The 22,702-nt window shown below is 37.2% G+C and overlaps 2 protein-coding genes across 2 annotated transcripts; one reads left to right on the top strand and one right to left on the bottom strand.

The window, feature by feature from the left end:
- Window positions 1–5,051: 5,051 nt before the first annotated feature.
- On the bottom strand, window positions 5,052–14,677 carry LOC21411924. The gene is made up of 3 exons (XM_024173186.1): window positions 13,618–14,677; window positions 11,903–12,383; window positions 5,052–5,327 (listed from the first exon to the last, which is right to left on the bottom strand). Exons 1-3 carry the CDS (start codon window positions 13,747–13,749, stop codon window positions 5,284–5,286), a joined length of 657 nt encoding a protein of 218 aa, XP_024028954.1. The 5' UTR covers window positions 13,750–14,677; the 3' UTR covers window positions 5,052–5,283.
- Window positions 14,678–16,668: 1,991 nt separating this feature from the next.
- On the top strand, window positions 16,669–18,414 carry LOC21410098 (UDP-glucose flavonoid 3-O-glucosyltransferase 7). Its single transcript, XM_010109591.2, has one exon. The coding sequence runs from the start codon at window positions 16,781–16,783 to the stop codon at window positions 18,233–18,235; it is 1,455 nt and encodes a 484-aa protein (XP_010107893.1). The 5' UTR covers window positions 16,669–16,780; the 3' UTR covers window positions 18,236–18,414.
- Window positions 18,415–22,702: the final 4,288 nt, after the last annotated feature.

The following is a 22,702-nucleotide window of genomic DNA, read 5'->3' on the forward strand; positions in this document are numbered from 1 at the left end:
CAAATGTCATTTTTCTCCCGTTTTTATTTTTTCTTTCTCGAAAAATATGAAAAACAAAAACAAGTATATTTCCAAACACATCCAATATGTTTGGTAGGAGGGAGGAAGAGAGTGCAGAGGGTTAATCTCTTGTTTGTGTAAGAAGGAAAAAAAAAAAAGAGGAGAGACAAAAGGAGAGACTCTCTCTCATAGTCCATAATGCGATTAAATTAACACTAGCAAATGCACCAATCGTTCAAGTAATAAAATGATGAGTCAGATATCGTTTCCCAATGAGGATTGATAAAATTCACAAATAAAGTGATTAAACTGACTATGTTATTTGAGATTGTGAAATTTGGAGTAATGTGAATTAAAACTAAATAAAGATTAAAGATTAGAAAAATATAAAGATGCAAGATTGAAGAAAGAATTCAACGAGAGAAAACGTTAGAGAGTTGATTTCACTTACACCTATTCGTCCATAAGCTCAAAAGAATGAATTTCAATTATTATTAACCATGAGATGGTAGAAGTCCCTAATGTTTAATTATTCATATTTCGGGACTAATCGACTATCACATCTATTCTTAACTTCAAATATTCTTATTTCAGGTCTATTCTACATTAATTCAATATGAGATGCATTCGAATTTGTGGAATCCTTATTCGGTTAAATCTCCCCCTCGGTTACAATTTAAACTGACCACATGAATTTCCTTGAATCCTTATTCGGTTACCCTATTTGGTTACTCCTCATCCACTCATGGCATGTTCTATATTTTGCTTGAATATTATTCACATCCAAGATTCAATTCACAATTTAATGTTTCCTATCACATAGCTTCTCTATCCGAAACATCACTATGATCAATTCTCAAATTAAATCAATGAAAAGCCCTAAGAATAATAGAATACACTCTTCACGGAAAAACAATAAATTGCAACTCACTCAAACTGAAACACAGAAATTATAGGTTCGGATCCATCAATCTCTAACTAAAAGTATTAAACCATAACTAAATTAAATAAAACAAATAGAAGTCTGGAAGATATCACCATATAAAATCTGAAAGAAGAAAAGAAAGAACAAAGGGTAACTCCCTAATGACTGAATGTTTTCCACCAAGAATCAGCCTATCCTTCCTAGTAATCCCTCTGGGTCAATCTCCAAAAGCTCTAGCCGAATCCCTCTTGAAAAGCCCTGGGTTAATCTCTGTTTTTCTCTCCTTTCTCCCTCTGGAATATCTTCAAAAGCTCTCTGTTTCCCTCTGGAATTCCATCCAAAACCTTCTGGAATATGCAGCCAAAAATCCCATTGGAATATCCCAGTGAAAAACTCCCCCTGGAATATCCCAGTAAAAACAACTATGGAATATCCTAGTAAACACCACCATCCGTTCCTGGAATTCTCTTTTAAATATGATTCTCTCTGCCCCAAATCTCTCTTTCTCTCAGCCACTCCCTCTCTCTGGCCGGATCTTCCTCTGGTTTCCATCTTCAAACTCTTGGTTAGATAGGGTTTTGTCCACTTTAGTCGCAACTTCTTATCTTCTCCAAGGCAGCCCGCAACTCCAGCGTGTAATCTCAGGAAGCACAATATCGTGTAATCTCAAGGCAACCCCTGACTCACCATGTAATCTCAGGAAGGATGAAACACAATGTCGTATAAGCTGAGAATAATGTCCTCTGTGTGGGCTTCTGGGCTGAAATTTGGGCCTTTAATTGTGGCTTCTCAATTGACCGAGAATGACCTTTTAATTGTGGGCCTTTATCACGTGGGTTGAGACTTTGAATTTTAATTGTGGGCTTTTCTGGCGTGGGCTGAGACTTTGGCTTTTAATTGTGGGCTTTTCTGGACCTATGCTGGCAGATTACTTAATCTTTTACCCATCCTGCTAAATTAGATTATGAAGACATCTTTTTTTCAATAAAATACCTTAAAACTAGCTAATATTAAACTTGCAAGAGCTTAATAAATTGGTATAAAACCAAATCATCAAACTCCTCAAAACTTAACATTTTGCTAGTCCTCGAGCAAAAAGATGAAACAAAATAAAACAAAATCTAAAACTTGCGTCAAAACAACTGCCTAAGAATCGAATCAATTAGATGTACCAAGCAAGCCTTAAAGATTGCATAATTCTCATAATTCCAGAAAATCTCAAACCATGCAAAGTCTAGAATTTTAAACCTGGTGCAAGCCTCACCCTACCTGTGATCCCTTCAAGTGTTCAAAGAAATAAACTTTCACACTTAAACCATTGCAATCCTAATCAACTTATTCAAACCAGAATCCCTGTTTGATCTCTTAGGAGAATATATGAGTAATTTCCTGAATTCCATAAGCTTGCTTTTCTTACCACTCTCCACTAATGTCGACAACCATATCAAACTCAGATCAAAAGATCTTTATTAGGCTTGTAGCGTAATAGCGTAAGGATTAGGTGATGACTATCAAGAAAAGGATAAGGATTAAGCAAAGTCAAGAGAATCATTAAGTTAATGCACCAAGAAGGGTCTTTTTCTCTTTATTTTCTTCATGAAGAACGGATTCTTTTCTCACTTCCTAACTCCTCCAAACTTAATGATTTACATTGTCCTTGCTATTGGGAATGGTGTCCTAGAAGCATGAGATGTGATAGGATGTTTATTATTTATTTAATAAAAGAGTTTATTCATCATTTTATGTGCATATATTTATGAATATTTTATAAATATCAAATGAAAATTTCGTGATTATTTATGTGACCTTAAACATTGTATATAAATGCTATATGCGAGAGGATAATGTTTAAGGATTATAATCAAAAGGAGATGTTCGTAATGAATTTAATTAAAGTTCAGAATCTTTAATTAAAATATTATTAATACATGTCATTCCCATTTAGAATGGAACGGTGTTATCCGCACTGTTAATATAGTGAGATATTGAGTGAGTGTATTACGCATAATGAGATTATGTGGAACAGAGAAACAGATAGAATATGAATTTCTAATAATTTTCGTTAAGTATAGAAATTCTAATTGAGTCTACCGATGTCCATATATAGAATGATCTTAATCCTGAGTTCTTAACAAACTCCTATTTATGGATTTGTGTCTTTCGATTTACTCGGTACGGATTCTGAGACCCTGAATCCTATTCCTTATATTTTGGAGACATGATGAAGTAGGTAGCCGAGAAGGCTATTATACGAGATAGAATCCATTCATTCTTGAGAAAAAAGCAGATAAATAATTCTATTGAGTGTTGATTCGGTACTTGGATTAGTAAGAGCGCTCTAGTTCATGAATGTGTTTTATGAATCACTATCCATTAGAGAATCAATGGTACTCAAGGATGAAGATATAATTAGAGAGGTTAATGAATTTTACCTAGCTCTAATTATGAATTATTTATGGAGGATTGATCTATATGCAATGACTATATCAAATGGACACTTCACAGTTTAGAAGTAATTTATGTCTATAATTTTAAGAGTGCAATTCTAAGTTTATAGTGGAGTCACTATTGGAATTAATAGAATTAATTAATTAATTAAAGTGTTTAATTAATTATTAATTTTATTAGAGCTCGGGATTATAGGTCCATTAGTCCCCACGTCGTCCTTGTTATTCTACCAGACACAACGGGCAAAATAGAAATTTTAGAATTACAGAATTCTAAAATTAAACACTCAAAAATAATTAATTGAGAATTAATTATTATTTAAATAATGTGATTATTTAAATTTGAATTTGAATTGTGAACATAATTTAAATTTATCATTTTAAACATATTTGATAAGTTGTTCAATTTAGAATTCAAATTAATTTAAGTTTGACTTAAATTTGAATTTGAATTTAAATCAAAATTGAACTGCATGATAAAGGATGATTTTCTCTTCCTTCCCTATCTAATATTGGTGCCTACACAGGGATAAAATCCCCAATGAATGGCCGGCCATAATGGATAAACGATAAGAGGAAATTTTGTTCCAAATTCAAATAGAAGATAATTAACAAGGTTTATCTTGGAGATAGAGATTAGATTCCTTCTAGAGGTTTGACTTCTACTTTATAAATAAGAGAATGATAGAAAATTGTGAGACACAATTTTTGACCTAATTTTTAAAGGGTGGCCGAAATTCTCCATAGAGTGAGAGGAAAAATATTTTTCTCCAAAAAAGTTCACATCGTGCATGCGATGGTGTTTGTAAAAATTTGAGTGTTTATTCTAATCCATTGTGTCTCAGGTGTGCCCACACACACGTCTTCATGGATTCTAAGAATTGACGTGGAAGACATTGGTTTTCTAAACACAAGGCTTTGGAGCAAGGATTGTTCGAGGTCAAAGAACTCAAGTTATCATCCTAATTGGCCGCCAGGTATTATTTGTAATTAAGTTCTTAATAAATAAATTAATGTGATTAATTTATTCGTGCATAAATTAATATAATCTAAAGAATATCTCAAAGGTTTTATGAAAAATTTTGTTATACTTGATCCGCTATCCCCACGCTTTCGCATCCAAATTCGATTTGGAAACCAACACTTGCTTCTCGTAAGGTTGGGGTGTATTAATCACATCTTGCTTTTTTTTCTTTTTTTCGCGTTGACAGTAGCCTCACAAAAAAAAAATTTCTTCTTTTTCAGATTTCCCCTTCTCTATGCTATTGTTATTTTCATGAATCTCTTGAAAGGGTATTCATTGGTTTTTTTCGAGATATAGGGGTAATATCAAAGTGGCTAGAAAGAACTCAATATTTGGCTCATGATGTAACTCCTATTATTGTAATGGCTCAATGGTGTGACTAGTGGTAGACTGCATCGTGGTAGGCTTGAAAGGCTTAAACGGTCTAAAAATGGCCTAAATAATCTCTAAATTCAATGTGTTGTCTGGGATATGACCTTAAGAGGTAATCAAACAAGTTCTAGAAATTGGTGAGATCACAAAGGTTTCTAAATCAGCATAAGGTTCTCAAAAAATGCACACAGTTAAGTGGTCCTGACTATTCATTCACCTACCCTAGGCAAATCATAGGCATAACAAAACAAACACCAGATTCAAGCACACATATTCAGGGCATGATTTTCCAATTTCTAAGAACTACAACTCATTCCAATCAAAACCTTCTCAGCAATTTTAGTTCACAAACTGAATTGAAAAAAACCTGAAAAACCTCCCCCACACTTATGATTTACATTGTCCCCAATGTAACAAATGATAACAAAGGGAGGAAAAGAAGATAGATACTGCCCTGATTTTGACCGAGATTATGTTGACATGCTAGAGCATCAACATCTCCGTAAGTTCTACTTTTAACGCCCTGTGAAATCTCCAATTGTCTTATGTACTGCTACATCTACAAATAGAGAGAAATATTAACAAAAACAATAAGGAAGAAAGATAGAAAACTAGGATATAAAATGCATGAAAAAAATAGAAAACTAAAAGAATAGAGCATTTAGTTCTAAGTTATAGTCGTTAGCTTGACTTTTCTATTCATGTGTCTTGTAACACTGTGGTGACAGATTGAGGATTGAAGTTTGGAATAATCTGAATTTCCTCTCATTAATTGAATGGACCGGAAGGGTATTTATACAAAGGCAAAAGATAAGATCTTATCCTAAGAGACCTCCTAGATATTAGGAACTACTTTACACATTTATAGGGATGAGCTTACAATAGATCCTTAGCTATTATCCCACGATTCTAGGAGCCTATCACTTATCTAATACTCGGCTAGTTTGAATTTCAACACTCCCCCTCAAACTAGGCGGTATATACTCATTAGACCTAGCTTAGAGCTCAGTTCCGTGAAGTTGGGCCTGAAGAGGGACTTTGTAAGAATGTCTGCAACTTGATGTTGTGATGGAACATGACTCAGTGATATGATATTGCCTTCTATTTTCTCACTGATGAAGTGTCTGTCAATCTCCACGTGTTTCATCCTGTCATGGTGGACGGGATTCTTGGCAATTGCTATGGCTGATTGGTTATCACACATCATCTGGATTGGTCCTGAGATGGCAATTTTGAGTTCATCCAGTAGTCGTTTTAGCCATATTCCCTCGCAAATGCCCTGGGCTAAAGCCCTAAACTCTGCCTCGGCACTGCTGCGGGCTACCACTGGCTGCTTCTTGCTGCGCCATGTGACCAAATTTCCCCAGACGTAGGAGCAATACCCTGAAGTGGACTTTCGGTCGCTTGGAGACCCTGCCCAATCTGCATCTGTGTAGATTTCTAAGAGCCGATTGGCTGTCTTCTGGAATAATAGTCCCTTCCCTGGATCCCTTTTAAGGAACCTGAGAATGCGAGTTACTGCCTCCATATGATCTTCGGATGGATTGTTTAGGAATTGACTAACACGGCTTACGGCAAAGCTTATGTCCGGGCGTGTGTGAGTGAGGTAGATTAGTCTTCCTACCAAGCGTTGATACTGCCCTGTATCCACTGATTTTTCTTCAGTCCGAGGTTTTAATTTCGTGTTGGGATCCATGGGGGTTTCAGCTGGTCGGCATCCACTCATGCCGGTTTCTTGTAGTAGATCTAGCACATACTTGCGTTGAGAGACTAAAATCCCTTTGCTTGATCTTGCTACCTCCATTCCCAGGAAATATCTTAAGAGTCCCAAGTCCTTGATTTCAAATTCTTTGGAAAGGAGGGCCTTGAGTCTCCGTATTTCTTCTTCATGATTCCCTGTGAGTACTATGTCATCGACATACACGATTAGGATTATTACCTTGTTGCCGGTATAGTGTTTGATGAACAATGTGTGGTCGGCCTGAGATTGAGTGTAGCCATCAAGTTTTAGTACTTTTGTGAATCTGTCGAACCATGCTCGGGGCGATTGTTTAAGCCCATACAGTGACTTTCTGAGCTTGCATACCCTTTGTGTGATCATCCTCGAACCCGGGAGGGATATCCATATACACTTCTTCTACTAGATCTCCATTCAGGAATGCGTTTTTCACATCTAATTGGAGCAGTGGCCAATCTTGGTTTACGGCAATAGATAGTAGAACACGTACTGTATTGAATTTGGCTACAGGTGCAAATGTCTCCTGATAGTCAATTCCGTATGACTGTGTGAATCCTTTTGCCACTAATCGTGCCTTGAATCTGTCTATTCTTCCGTCTGCCTTTTGTTTGACTGAAAAAATCCATTTGCATCCAACCGTATGCTTTCCCGGCGGTAAAGGTGTTAGACTCCATGTTCCATTCTTTTCAAGTGCACTGTACTCTTCCAAGGTTGCCGCTCGCCATTCCGGGACTTGTAGGGCTTCTTGAACTGTTGTTGGGATCTGAATTTTGTCGAGAGCTGTCACAAATGCCCTGAACTTTTGGGACAGGTTTGCATAGGTCAGGTGATTACAGATGGGATGCTTAGTGCATGACCGGACTCCTTTTCTCTGAGCAATGGGCAGCTCTAAGTCTGAGTGTTGTTCCGCGGGCTTCTCTGTATATTCACCGTCAATTTGCATACTAAGATCCACTTTACCTTGTGTTGTCTCAGAATTTCTTGAACTCGGGATTGGGTCATGATGTTGCTGACCTTGTTCAGGCAAGTGCTTTCTTCGGATAAATACTTTTATGGCATCATTAGGAAGAGTGAGATGATTGGGATATGGAATTGAATTGGCTGAAGATGGACTTGGTGGAGGAGACATGTTTGGCCGAGGAGGAGGTGGACTTGGCCGAGAGCTTTCTGGACTTGATGAGGATATGTTCGGATCAGGTAGGCCAGAGAGAGTAGGAGAAAGTGAGCCATAGTCAATGAGGGAAGTCCAGTCCCAATTTTGTGGTTCATGTGTGCTAATCTCCCCCTGAAGCTCGAAATTGGAGAAGTAAGGTTTGTTTTCAAAGAAGGTGATGTCCATCGTATGATAGAATTTGTTTGTGGTAGGTGAAAAACATTTGTATCCCTTTTTGTTTGATGAATACCCCATGAAGATGCACTTGAGTGCTCTTTCATCAAGTTTACTACGATTATGAGAATGAATATGAATGAATGCAGTGCATCCGAAAATTTTGAGGGGAACTTGTGTGATCAAATGTGATTTTGGGTAGCACTTTAGGAGAGTTTCCAATGGGGTTTTGAATGTGAGTATACGTGAGGGCATCCTATTTATGAGATAGGTGGCAGTGAGGACTGCTTCACCCCAGAATTTTTTGGGAACATTGGATTGAAATAGTAGGGATCGGGCCACCTCTAGGATATGTCGATTTTTGCGTTCAGCCACCCCATTTTGTTGTGGGGTATCTACGCAGAAACTTTGATGAACAATGCCATAGGATGTGAGGTAGGGACCAAGGATGGAATTGAAGAAATCCCGGGCATTATCTGTTTTGAAGATTTGGATGTTTGTTTGAAATTGTGTTTGGATCATCTTATGGAAGTTTTTGAATATTTGGCTGGTTTCTGACTTGTCTTTCATGAGGAATGTCCAACTTATACGGGTATGATCATCTATTAATAGTAGAAACCATCTTGCTCCGGTGATATTTGGAATTTTGTTTGGCCCCCAAATATCACCGTGGATGAGGGAGAATGGATGAGTTGGTTTGTATGGACGGGGTGAGTAAGTGCTTCGGGTGTGTTTAGATAACTGGCAAATATCACATTGAAGAAACTTGGGATTTTTATTGATGAATAATGATGGAAACAAGTGTTTCAAGTACATGAAATTTGGATGACCTAACCTATAGTGCCACATTAAGATTGCACTATCTTTATTTGTGTGACTCATGGACTCTAGACTATTGGCAGACCAACATTGTGGGCTGACATCTGTTTTATTGGCCTGGGAGCAAACTGAGGTGGTGGCTGAGTTGAGAAGGTACAAGCCTGCACATAGGTCAGCACTGCCAATCATCTTCCCCGAACTCAAGTCCTGAAAAACACAAGATTTAGCAAAAAACTTAGTCTCGCAGTTGAGTTCATTAGTCAATTTGCTCACAGAGATTAGGTTACAGTCTAAGTCAGGAACAAACAAAACTGAGTTGATGGTAAGAGTCTTTGAAAGCTTTATGGTTCCTGTTCCAGCCACTTGTGAACGTGTACCATTGGCTATTCGGACTGTTTGATAGTCCTGACATGGAATATAACTTGTAAATAGCATTCTATCACCTGTCATGTGATCGGAGGCTCCTGAGTCGACTATCCACGGTGACGGTGACTTGGCTACATGGAGTGCGAGATTCCTTGTGCCCTGTGATGACCCTTCTGCCGAGATTTGTGCCTGGTTGATCAGCTGTTGCAGTGTTTCCAGTTGGTCTTTAGTGAAGGGAACCTGGCTTTGAGACCTTGCGGATTCTGCTGTGGCAATATTTCCACGGCTGTCACGATCTCCAGAGTTACGACTTGGCTTCCAATCGGAGGGTTTTCCGTGTAGCTTCCAACATGTTTCTTTCGTGTGGCCTGGCTTCTTGCAGTGGTCACACCAAGGGCGTCCTCGACGAGAGTTCTGTGGTATCCCGCGAATAGCAAGAGCGGCTGGCTCTAACGAAGACTGATTCTCTCGGGTTGCCGCAAGGGCTGATCCATCAGGGATTGAATCGGATCGTCCCATCATAATTCGCTTGCGGCTTTCCTCCCGACGTACCTCAAAAAACACTTCTCGAAGACTTGGAATAGGTTTGGTGCCTAAAATTCGTCCGCGTACTTCATCAAGAGATTTGTCCAGCCCCATTAGAAATTTGAAGATGCGTTTGATCTCTACTATTTTCTTGAAGTATTTGCTGTCATCCGAGCACTTCCACTCGTGAGTTTCGAATAAATCCAGCTGCTGCCAATACCGCGTCAAAGTGGTGAAGTAGGTGGTTACTGGTTGATCTCCTTGTCGTAGGTCCTGGAGGATACTCTCCACATGGAAAAGTTCAGCAGTATTTTCATTGCTAGAGAAGGTGTCACGGACTGCATCCCAGATTTCATTGGCAGTCGTGTAGAGAAGGAAATTCTCACCTATTTCCGTCGTCATTGAACTGATTAGCCAAGACATGACCATATTATTTTCTGCTCTCCATGTCCTAAATTTAGGATCACTGGTGCCTGGTTGGACAGCGGCACCGGTGATATAGTCATCACGGCTTCGTCCACTAATGAACATCATCATGGTCTGAGACCATTGAAGATAGTTGTGTCCATTAAGTTTGTGGCTGGTGATGGGGGGAAGATTATGGTCATTTGTGGTCTGGGGATTGGAAGAAACATTCTGAGAGACAGAGGATGTGGAGTCTCCGGAGGTTTGGTCGGATTCGGCCATGTTGAGGGTTGGCTAGAGATGACGGCTAGGAAATTAGGGTTTTGAGAACCTAGGGCTCTGATACCATGAAGTTTGGAATAATCTGAATTTCCTCTCATTAATTGAATGGACCGGAAGGGTATTTATACAAAGGCAAAAGATAAGATCTTATCCTAAGAGACCTCCTAGATATTAGGAACTACTTTACACATTTATAGGGATTAGCTTACAATAGATCCTTAGCTATTATCCCACGATTCTAGGAGCCTATCACTTATCTAATACTCGGCTAGTTTGAATTTCAACAAAAACCACTTTAGAAATCCTACCGTTGTTATCAATGAATCCCTACAAGATAATTAGCAAAGTCTGCAAACCAGGGAATTTTAGTAACATGTGAATTAGGAGAACCAATAGAGATAGAAAAATTTTGTTCATCAGGAAACTCCTCATTTATGTCCTTCTCATCCTCAATTGTATTTTGTAGCCGTGAAAGGCGGTCAGCCACTAGATTATCTGTCCCCTTCTTGTCCTTTATCTCCTAGTTGAATTCCTGAAGGAGGAGAATCCATCTTAGTAGTCTTAGCTTAGCGTCCTTCTTAGCTAAAAGAAACTTCAAAGCTGCATGGTCAGTGTAAACAATGACTCTTGACCCCATTAGATATGATCTAAATTTATCAAAAGCAAATACTATAGCCAAAAGTTCTTTTTCAGTTGTGGCATAATTCAATTGAGGACCGATGAGAGAGCGACTTCCATAATAGATAGCCTAAAAACCTTGTCCTTTCTTTGACCAAGCACGGCCCCCACTGCAGTATCACTCGCATCGCACATCATTTCGAAAGGAAGGCTCCAATCCGGTGGTACTACAATAGGGGCGGTCACAAGCTTCTCTTTCAACACCTGAAATGCTTGCAAGCACATATTAGAAAACTCAAATTTATGTTCTTTTATGAGGAGATTCGAAAGAGGTTTTGAGATTTTTGAGAAATCTTTGATAAATCTCCTTTAAAATCCTGCATGCCCGAGGAAGCTTCTAATAGCTTTAATCGTGGTAGGTGGAGGTAGATTCTTGATCACGTCCACCTTTGCCCTATCAACTTCAATCCCCTTGGAGGAGATCTTATGCCCTAGAACGATCCCTTCTTGAACCATAAAATGGCATTTTTTTCCAGTTAAGTACAAGGTTCGTTTCTTCACACCACTGCAAAACCAAAGATAAATGATGGAGACAATCTTCAAATGTCAGACCAAACAATGTAAAGTCATCCATAAAAAATTTTTCATGTTCGAGAAGATTGCCATCATGCAACGTTGGAATGTCGCTGGAGCATTACAGAGGCCGAAAGGCATTCTTCTGTAAGTAAATGTGCCATAGGGGCATGTGAAAGTTGTTTTCTCTTGGTCCTCGAGGGCAATAGGGATTTGATTGTATCCGAAATAGCCATCCAAACAACAATAATACCTGTAGCCTGCCAATCTCTCCAACATTTGATTAATAAATGGTAAGGGGAAGTGATCTTTTCTTGTGCATCATTTAATTTTCTATAGTAAATACACACATGCCACCCTGTAACAGTTCTAGTGGGTATTAATTCATTATTCTCATTTTCAACCACTGTTATCCCACCTTTCTTTGGTACTACTTGTACTGGGCTAATCCATGCACTATCAGAAATAAGATAGATAATACCTACGTCGAGCAATTTGACCACTTCTTTCTTTACTACCTCCTGCATTGTTGGATTGAGGCGCCTTTGAGGTTGAACCTTGGGCGTGAAATTTTCCTCCATGAGGATCTTATGTGTGCAAATGGATGGATTGATCCCCTTCATGTCTGCTATGGTCCAACCTATTGCCTTCTTATGTCTTCTTAGAACTTCCAGCAATTTGTCTTCCATTTCACCTGTCAATAAAGAAGAGATAATTACAGAAAATGCCTCTTGTTCTAAATAAGCATATTTGAGATGAGATGGAAGGACTTTGAGTTCTAATTTTGGCTTTTGTTCTCTCATGTCCTCGGAATTCTTTAGATTTATTTCCAACAAATTTTCCAGATTTTCGGCTTCCTCTGGACATGTGTTATCCCCTTCCATAGCAATGTATCTTTCTAGAGGATCATCCTTAAGTGCTTCCCTTTGGTACTCCTCAACAAGATCATCAAAGATATCCACCTGAAAATAAGAAGATGACAACGAGTCAGAAGGATGTTTCATAATTTTATACATGTCAAATACAATTTTATTATCATTCACTCTCAGAATAAGTTTTCCTTGTTGCACATTTGTCACTGCTCTTCCCGTCGCAAGGAAAGGTCATCCCAATATTAGAGGCACTTCTCGGTCTTCCTCCATATCAAGGACAATAAAATCCACGGGGAAAATAAATTTATCCACTTTTACTAGTACATCTTCAATAATTTCCCGTGGTCTCTTTATTGACAGGTCTGCCAATTGTAAGGACACAGTGGTTGCCTTAACTTCTCCTAAACCAAACTTCGTAAAAATTGAATGAGGCATAAGATTAATGCTTGCACCTAGATCACATGAAGCTTTATTAAAATACAAATTTCTTAAAGTGCAAGGAATAATAAAACTCCCTGGATCTTTCAATTTAGGTGGGAGCTTATTTTGTAGAATGGCGCTGCATTCTTCTGTCAACATGATTGTTCCATGTTCTTCCAACTTTCTTTTGTTGGACAAGATTTCCTTCAAGAATTTAGCATAGCTGGGCATCTGTGACAAAGCTTTAGCAAAAGGAATGTTAATTTGCAATTTCTTAAAAATTTCTAAAAGACTTAGAAAATTGCTTATCTAGCTTGTTTTGCTTGAGCCTTTGTGGGTATGGAAAAGGGGGGCATGTATTTTTCAGCTGTTAAGTCTGAATTCACCACCCCTTTTCCCTTAGGTTTCTTATTCACATTCGACCTCTCCTCTTGAGTGGTTGTTACTTCCTTCTCTTCATTAATGGTTGAGTCCTCTTGTATGCTGGACTCAGCCACCTTAGTATTTAGCTTATCCAATTGTTTCCCACTCCTTAATGCTATGACCTTAACTTGCTCTTTGGGGTTCTTTTCGGTGTTGCTTGGAAGGGAGCCTTGTGTATGCCCTAAAACCAGGTTTGTAAGTTGCCCTATTTGAACTTCTAGATTCCGAATTGAGGCTTCTTGATTCTGAAATATTGTTTCAGCCATGCTCAAGAACTTAGCCATCATATCCTCCAAATTTGATTTCTTCTCTTGAGGTGGGAATCCGGGAGGTGGTTGCTTCATATTATTTTGATTCCAAGCAAAGTTCGGGTGATTTCTCCATCCCGGATTATAGGTGTTGCTATATGGGTTGTTTTGCCTATGGAAATTTGATACAAAGTGTGCCTGCTCAGAAAGTGAACTAGATGAGACTTGGTTACCTGTTTGGCATTCATGGTTCGGGTGGCTGCCTCCACAAAAATTACATGTATTTGATATTGGGAGTTGCAGTCCATCCATCTTCTTATTGAGAGCCTCCAATTGTGCTGCCAAAGATGTGATGGCATCAACATTATGTAAACCCATAGCCCTCCTTACAGGGAGTCTCTCGGTAGGCCATTGGTAAGAATTTGCAGCCATTTCATCTAGCAACTCATAGGCTTGTTCAGGCATTTTTTCTCATGATTGTTCCACCTGCAGCTGCATCAATCATATTGTGGATTGTGGCAGTAGAACCATTATAAAATGTTTGTACCTAAAGCCATATTGGCAGCCCGTGGTGAGACACTTTCTCAGTAGATCTTTAAAGCGTTCCTATGCCTCATAGAGTGATTCATTCTCTACCTGCAAAAACATAGTAATTTCGTTTCGCAATTTTGCAGTTTTCGCAGGTGGAAAGTACTTACATAGAAATTTTTGTGCCATTTGCTCCCATGTGGTGATGGATCCTGAAGGTAAAGAGATTAACCAACTTTTTGCTTTATCCTTCAATGAGAATGAAAAAAGCCTCAGATGAATGGCATCTTCCAACATTCTATTGTGCTTAAAAGTATAAAAAATTCCAGAAAATTTGCCAAGTGGACATTGGGATCTTCTTGTGATAAGCCTCCAAATTGTACCGAGTGTTGAATCATTTGAATGATGGTCGGCTTGATCTCAAAATTATTTGCTTGAATTGTCAGTTTTCTTATGCTAGATTTGGCTCCTTCCATTGATGGCATGGCATAATCCCTCAATGGTCTGTTTTCTTCTCCATTGACTTCGTCCTCCATCACATTAGCAGGTGCGGCTGCCATTCTCCTCAAATGATGGGTTGTTTGCTCAATTTCGGGATCAAATTCTTCAAGTGTCTCCCCACTAGCACGTGTCATGCACTAGAGAAGAAAAACGTGAAAAATAAAAAAAACTAAAAACAATGAATAAAAGTTCTCAAATTAACGGGTTAAATCACAATAAGTGTAAATTTCTAACTCAATCCCCGGCAACGGCGCCAAAAACTTGATGCGATTAAATTAACACTAGTAAGTGCACCAATCGTTCAAGTAATAAAATGATGAGTAAGATATCGTTTCCCAACGAGGATTGATAAAATTAACAAATAAAGTGATTAAACTGACTATGTTATTCGAGATTGTGAAATTTGGAGTAATGTGAATTAAAACTAAATACAGATTAAAGATTAGAAAAATATAAAATGCAAGATTGAAGAAAGAATTCAATGAGAGAAAATGTTAGAGAGTTGATTTCACCTACACCTATTCGTCCATAAGCTCAAAAGAATGAATTTCAATTATTATTAACCATGAGATGGTAGAATGCCCTAATGTTTAATTATCCATATTTCGGGTCTAATCAACTATCACATATATTCTTAACTTCAAATATCCTTATTTCAGCTCTATTCTAGATTAATTCAATATGAAATGCCTTAGAATTTGTGGAATTCTTTTTTGGTTAAATCTCCCTCTCGATTACAATTTAAACTGACCACATGAATTTTCTTAAATCCCTATTCGGTTACTCATCCACTCATGGCATGTTCTATATTTTACTTGAATATTATTCACATCCAAGATCCAATTCACAATTTAATGTTTCTTATCACATAGCTTCTCTATCCGAAACATCACTATGATTAATTCCCAAATTAAATCAATGAAAAGCTCTAAGAACAATAGAATACACTCTTCACGAAAAAATAATAAATTGTAACTCATTCAAACTGAAACTCGGAAATCATAGGTTCGGATTCATCGATCTCTAACTAAAAGTATTAAACCATAACTAAATTAAATAAAACAAATAGAAGTCTGGAAGACATCACCATAGAAAATCCGAAAGAAGAAAAGAAGAACAAAGGGTAACTCCCTAATGGCCGAACGTTTTCCACTAAGAATCAGCCTTTCCTTCTCAGCAATCCCTCTGGGTCAATCTCCAAAAGCTCTGGCCGAATCCCTCTTGAAAAGCCCTGGGTTAATCTCTGTTTTTCTCTCCTTTTTTCCTCTGGAATATCTCCAAAAGCTCCCTGTTTCCCTCTGAAATTCCAGCCAAAACCCTCTGGAATATCCAGCCAAAAATCCCACTGGAATATCCCAGTGAAAAACTCCCCCTGGTATATCCCAGTAAAAATAACTCTAGAATATCCCAGTAAACACTACCCTTCGTTCCTGTTCCTGGAATTCCCTTTTAAACCTGATTCTCTCTGCCCCAAATCTCTCTCTCTCTCAGCCACTCCCTCTCTCTGCCCGGATCTTCCTCTGATTTCCATCTTCAAACTCTTGGTTAGATAGGGTTTTTTCCACTTTAGTCGCAACTTCTTATCTTCTCCAAGGTAGCCCCCAACTCCAGCGTGTAATCTCAGGAAGCACAATACCGTATAGTCTCAAGGCAGCCCCTGACTTAGCGTGTAATCTCAAGAAGGATGAAACACAATGTCGTATAAGCTGGGAATAATGTCCTCCGTGTGGGCTTCTGGGCTGAAATTTGGGCCTTTAATTGTGGCTTCTCAATTGACCGAGAATGACCTTTTAATTGTAGGCTTTTCTGGCGTGGGCTAAGACTTTGGCTTTTAATTGTGGGCTTTTTTGGACTTAAGCTAGCATATTATTTAATTTTTTACCCATAAGAAGACATATTTGTGAATAAAATACCTTAAAACTAGCTAATATTAAATTTACAAGAGGTTAATAAATCGGTATAAAACCAACTCATCAGTCCACCATTTTAGATCTTTTATCTTTTTATCGATAGAAAATTAAATAAAATGACTTTTATAAACTTATAATAATATATGAGAAGATTGGGATCCACTACATCAGAATAGCCGTTAGAAAAAAAAAAAGAAAAAAAAAAGAAAAGAGACATGTGGGTCCACATTTATTAATAATACACGTCAAGATCGTGAGATTAGCACGTTCGTGTTAACCGAATGGTTTGGTGGCATGCCTTCCAAAAAAAAAAAAAAAATTGGTAGCATTGGCTATCTATATATTCAAGAGAAGCTCGGCTAGTTGTTCCACATTTAAGCCCTTTAGAAGCAAAATTTCTGCTTTCTCGTGCATCTTTCTGTGCCAAGAGAGAGAGAGAGAGAGAGAGAGAGAGATCATGAATACCACCAAAACAAGCCAACTGCACATTTTCTTCTTCCCATACTTGGCTCATGGCCGCACCATACCAGCCTTAGACATCGCCAATCTGTTCGCTTCTCGAGGTTTCAAAACGACCATAATTCTAACACCAGTAAACGCGTCCATTTACGCAAAAACCATCGAGAGAAGCAGAAATCTGGGGTTGCAAATCCGTGTTCTCCTCATTAAATTCCCCGCTGAAGAATTTAGATTACCTAAGGGATGTGAGATCGCTCGTTTAGCCACCACAAACGAGATGTTGGCGACCTTCCATACGGCCACAATCCGCCTCGAACACCCTCTCGAGCAGCTCATAGCAGAACATCGTCCCGACTGCCTCGTCGCCGACTCTTTGTTCACATGGGCTACTCGAGTCGCCGCGAGGTTCGGGATTACGAGGCTTGAATTCGACGGGACCAATTTCTTCTCGATGTGCGCTTCGATGAGCATGAACAAGTACCAGCCTCATAAGAAGGTATCTTCCGAGTCTGAGCCTTTTGTGATTCCTAATTTGCCACACGAGATCAAACTCACGAGGGACCAACTTCCGTTTTTTATGAAACAAGATTCGGATCAGGTGCCCAAAAGAGAAGATCAAGCTGAAGAATCAGAGCTGGCAAGCTATGGTGTCATCGTCAATAGCTTCTACGAGCTCGAACGCGATTATGCGGATCACTACAGAAGGGTGCTCGGAAGGAAGGCTTGGCATATCGGCCCGACTTGTCTTTTCTATAAGGACGAAGAAGGCAAAGCACAGAGAGGAGACGAATCCTTCAATACCGACAAACATGAATGCCTAACCTGGCTCGATTCGAAGGAACCTAATTCCGTAGTTTACGTATGTTTCGGAAGTGTGGTGAATTTCAGTGACGCACAGCTCATGGAGATTGCGTTGGGGCTTGAGGCTTCTGGAAAGCAATTTATTTTGGTTGTGAGGAAAGCTAGACCGGAAGGTAGTCGAAAAGAAGAGTGGTTACCTGAAGGATTTGAGAAGAGAGTGGAAGGAAGAGGACTTATAATAAGAAATTGGGCACCCCAAGTGCTGATTTTGGAGCATGAAGCGGTCGGAGGAATCGTGACGCACTGCGGTTGGAACTCGATACTTGAAGGGATTTGCGCCGGGGTGCCAATGGTTACGTGGCCGGTGATGGCGGATCAATTTTACAATGAGAAGCTTGTGGTGCAAATCTTGCGAATCGGAGTCGGCGTTGGTGCTAAAAAATGGGCGAGGTTTGTGGGGGACAATGTGAGGAGGGAAGCCCTAGAAAAGGCCTTGAATCAGCTTATGGAGGGTGAAGAAGCAGAAAAGATGAGAAGCAGAGCTAAGGTACTTGCGGGAAAGGCGAGCAAGGCTTTTGAAAAAGGTGGATCTTCTTTCTCTGATTTTAATGCCTTGATTGAAGAATTATTGAAGCTGCGTAGATCCGCTTGATATTTTCAGGCTACAAGATACCAACTACTAAATAAAGTGTATGATCTTATGTACGAAATTTTCGTTGAGTCTTTCTGTCTTTGTATGATGAAATGTATCATTTACTTTATTGCAAGTTTCTTTTTAATTTTCATGCGGGTAAAACCATCTCCAATATAAATATTAATATCAGTTGTATATTTAACATTAAATGATATTATATTTTTATTTTCATTTGACATTTAATTGTTATTGATTGTTATGTTTATCCTTCAATTAATCATTCCAACATTTTCCTATTCAAATTATATTAAAATTAAAAATTTCATTTCAAGTCAATAAAATTAAATAAGAACATTTTCAACAAATCTATCAATACGAATTTTCACTCCAGTACACTGATTTTTTTTTTAATCTATAATTACAAAGGTACCTCGTTGTTTTGATCATATTAAAAGTGTATCTTGTAGTCTAAGAAACTAACCTCCAAGTACGCTCCCAAAACCTTTTTCTTCTTTGATGAATAGCTTCAAAAGCATCAAAGAAAAATAAATAAATTACAAAATATAGAAAAAAGTGGGAGAAACACAGATATGGATGATCCTCGGCCTTGGTTCTATGACGCTCAACCTCAGGTTCCTATATATGGTAGTGTCTGTGGCTTGATTTTTATTATTTTTTTCTTTTTTCACTGAGGGAGGTGTTGAGTGAAAATATTTATTAATGTTAAAATAATATTCCACACACAACATAATTTCACCTATTTTAGGATTTAACTAGAATAGAAGTTTATTATTTTAGTTCGACCCATTCAAGATTATAAGAATAACCTCTTAATTACAATCCCTTGGTACAAGGGAAGGCCTTTTGATTCCAGTTAAAACAGTAAATTCTATTTTCTGTGAATTTGATTTAAAATTGCGGCTGAACTCAGTGAATTTTGTCGAATTGCCTACATACCCCGTTAAGGGATTAAGCCACTTGTAGTTCGAAATTTGGTTTTGAGAATTTTAGATAATTCATCGGTGTATGACCTTATGAGAAATTAACGCACTTTGAAATTTGATTTGGTTTTATATCGATTTTCTCTTCTTTGAGAATTTTAGAATTGAATTTGGTCTTGAAACTGCACCTAAATTTTTAGGTTGCCTACGTATCCCATAGGGAATCAAATCAGTTGTAGTTCTTGATTTGGTTTTGAGAATAATTCCTCGGTGTATGACCTTATAAGGAATTGACGCACTTTGAAATTTGATTTAGTTTTGTATTGACTTTGTCCTTTATGAGGACTTTTAGGATTGAATTTGATCTTGAAACTGCACCTAAATTTTTAGGTTGCCTACGTATCCCATAGGGAATTAAGTCAATCGTAATTCTTGACTTTGAATTTAGATTTTGAAGAATTTCCCGATATATGACCATAGGAGGAATTTATGATCGAATTTGATCTTGAAACTGCACCTAAATTTTTAGGTTGCCTACGTATCCCATAAGGAATCAAGTCAATCGTAGTTCTTGAATTTGAATTTGGATTTTGAAGAATTCCCCGATATATGACCATAGGAGGAATTTAAAGATGTTTTTTGAAATTCGATTTGGAATTTTACTTTAAAGTTTGGATTTAAAAGTTGTATTTGGATAATTTCCTGGTATATGACCATATAGGGAATTAAAAGGATCCTTTTTGAATTTGGTGTTGAAAATTTTTTTTATTTGAATTTGGGATTTGAAAATTATATTTAATCACCATGAGACAATGGGCTCATCTTTTTGGGCTTAAGGATCATAAAAGGGCCCAATTTGTGCACTTTAATTTTTTAGGTATTTAATATTCTGAATTTATTTTGAGATTATTATGTTTTCTCTAATGTTTTTTTTTTTTTTTAAATTTTAGAATTCAAAATCAAATCCACCGTTTGGATAAGATTTGTTATGATTTGATTTGTTTTGATCTTCTAATTTCAAAGAGGATCGAAGTCCTTCTGCTTCACTCATTGACGTGTATATATATATAGACATATAACAAGTTACAGCAAGTATAGCTTGCTTCTGCAAAATTCGTGCACTTTTGACAAGTTACAGCACATTACAGCAAGCTTTTTTTTTTTTTTTTTGCAAAGCCATTTTAATGCAAGCCACAGATATGTGTGTGTGTGAAGGTATTGAGAAAAAGATGTACGTGATTGTTTGCTCTCATTTTTTTTTAATTTCCCTTCTTTGATTGTTTTTTAACGGGTACAGTGCGATTTATATGTACATTTTTATATAAATTATATACACATAATTTTTCATATACCGATTCTTAAAGTGTAATTCGTATAAGTTTTCTACTCGAATCACACTCAAAACAATCGTAACAAATAATTTGAGAAACTTTTAATCTTGATTTTTTGAAATCACATTTAACTTATATAGGTTTCTAAAAAGAAATCCAAGTCTTAGTGATAATCATAGGATTGTGATAAGAATAAGAAACCACACACTATGAGTGCATTAAAAATTTATTAAGAGCTGCAAATAAGAAATCTCACACCGTAAGACGTATATGAGATTTATCTTCATGGAGAGTATTAAGGAGTAAATCACAATCCCACACTTTAAAGTGTATATAAGAATGTGAGATTCATCTTCGTAGAGAGTATTAAGAAGTAAATCACAATCTCATACTTTAAAATGTATATAGGACTCGATTTAAATTAAACGTAATGTATCTATTTAATAACACAAAAAACTAAAACTATCAGTACAAAAAAAATCAAAATATTAAAATGTGTAATCATTTAAAATATCACGTATATATTTTTTCACTTCTCTGCACTTTCCTCACGCACGCTAAGTATCTCTTTCTGTTTTTTTTTTTTTTTTTTTTTAATATTATTTCACTTTTCTTCTGCACACACGCACCAAGTTTTTTTCTTTCCTCTTCACTGCACACACCTGCACAAAATCTCCAGCCCAAAAATTTTTTCTTCCCGTCCTTTCTTTCTTCCTTTATATAAAGAAATTTCATAACAGTTTTTTTTTCTACTATCCGACATTTTGCACCCACCACATTCTGCACTATTATTTTTGCTCCACGTTCCATTAAAACGTGCAATTTTTTTTTATTTTTTTACCGTGAACACGAGGTTTGAGTGAAATCAAAGTTTTAAAAAAAAATAATAGTACAAATATTATTGTCTTTTACTATTTTCATATTGTTTTAATCCTTAAGTTTAATTCACTTTTCAAGATCTACAATTCACAAATTGTCATCTTTTATAGTAGTGTCATTGATTATTTATTTATTTAGAAATTTAGGTTTGAAATATGAGTAACTCAAAAGTTAAATTTTGAGGTAAAATTAAAATGTTTTTAAAAATTTCGTATGAACTCATAAATTAAAAAATTCAAGGGGCGATTTAATGGAAAAGAAAAAGTTAAAAAAAAAAAAAGAGGACAGGATAAAATTAAAAAGACCGTCTTGAGTTAATGGGGGCGGTTGCCCAAAGTCAAATGTATTTACGAGACTTTGAAAATGGGAAAAGTGTGGGAGGGGAAATGACAATGTATGTTTCTTTGATGTTAAAACAAGTAACAAAAAAAGAAAAAAAGAAAAAAAGAGGTAACAACGTTGCACAATTAGCGCAACAAAGCTGTCTTATAAATCCTGTTAAATTGCCTTTTCATGACTCAAAAAAAGATGACGTGTAAAATAGGAAAACGAGAGGTTTTTAATTATGGGCAAATGGGGTACATATACACAGTTCAGCATGCTATGTCAATAATGGAGGAATGTTGATTAATAATATGAGCTGCTGGCAAGTCTAGCAAGTCATTCGTTCAGCTAAATAGATTAACTACCCAAATTATTTGAAAGGAGTTCTTCTATCGTAGTCTAGTAGAGGCTTTTGATTAAAAAGAAAAGAAACATGAGCATATTTGTACACTTGAAAAAAAAAAAAAAAAAAAAAAACGTTAGACGGTAGGGTGGATTGAGATCTTCATCATGATCAATGTCAAAATTCAATGTAGTGGTCACATTATTGGAAGAAGTAGTAGTTTTGGCCAAAGGGGTGTACCTCTTTGCCTTGCTACAGTTAATTCCACATTTTTGGCTCCTTAGGTGATGAAACCATAGTTCATAATTTTGATTTTTGAAAGAAGAATCGGAGTTGACAAGTTTTTATGAAACGTAACCATAGTTTATAATTTTGATTTTTGAAAGAAGAATCGGAGTTGACAAGTTTTTATGAAACCATTGAGGAACCAAAGCTGGAGAGCTACGGGGTTATCGTCAATAGCTACTATAAGCTTGAGCCGCATTAAGCCGATTATTACAGACGAGTTCTTGGAAGGAAGGCTTGGCATATTTGGCCCACTTGTCTATTCTATAAAGACAGTGAAGATAAGGCACAAAGAGGAGCAGAATCCTCTGTACTACATGAATGCCTTAACTGGCTTCGGGCGAAGAAACCCAACTCAGTGGTGTACGTGAGTTTCGGAAGA

This window comes from Morus notabilis, unplaced genomic scaffold, assembly GCF_000414095.1.
Source record: "Morus notabilis unplaced genomic scaffold, ASM41409v2 Scaffold45, whole genome shotgun sequence".
Lineage (NCBI taxonomy): Eukaryota > Viridiplantae > Streptophyta > Magnoliopsida > Rosales > Moraceae > Morus > Morus notabilis.

Bases quoted from the DNA above. Each gene is read 5' to 3' on its own strand.
- LOC21410098 (XM_010109591.2), top strand. From the start codon at position 16,781: ATGAATACCACCAAAACAAGCCAACTGCACATTTTCTTCTTCCCATAC.
- LOC21411924 (XM_024173186.1), bottom strand. From the start codon at position 13,749: ATGTTGATGCCATCACATCTTTGGCAGCACAATTGGAGGCTCTCAATA. The intron at 12,384-13,617 runs GTAACCAAGTCT...TCTTATTTTCAG, and splicing joins GAACCATGAATGCCAAACAG to GTGGATATCTTTGATGATCT. The intron at 5,328-11,902 runs GTATTATCTATC...CTCTATTTGTAG, and splicing joins GGTCAAATTGCTCGACGTAG to ATGTAGCAGTACATAAGACA.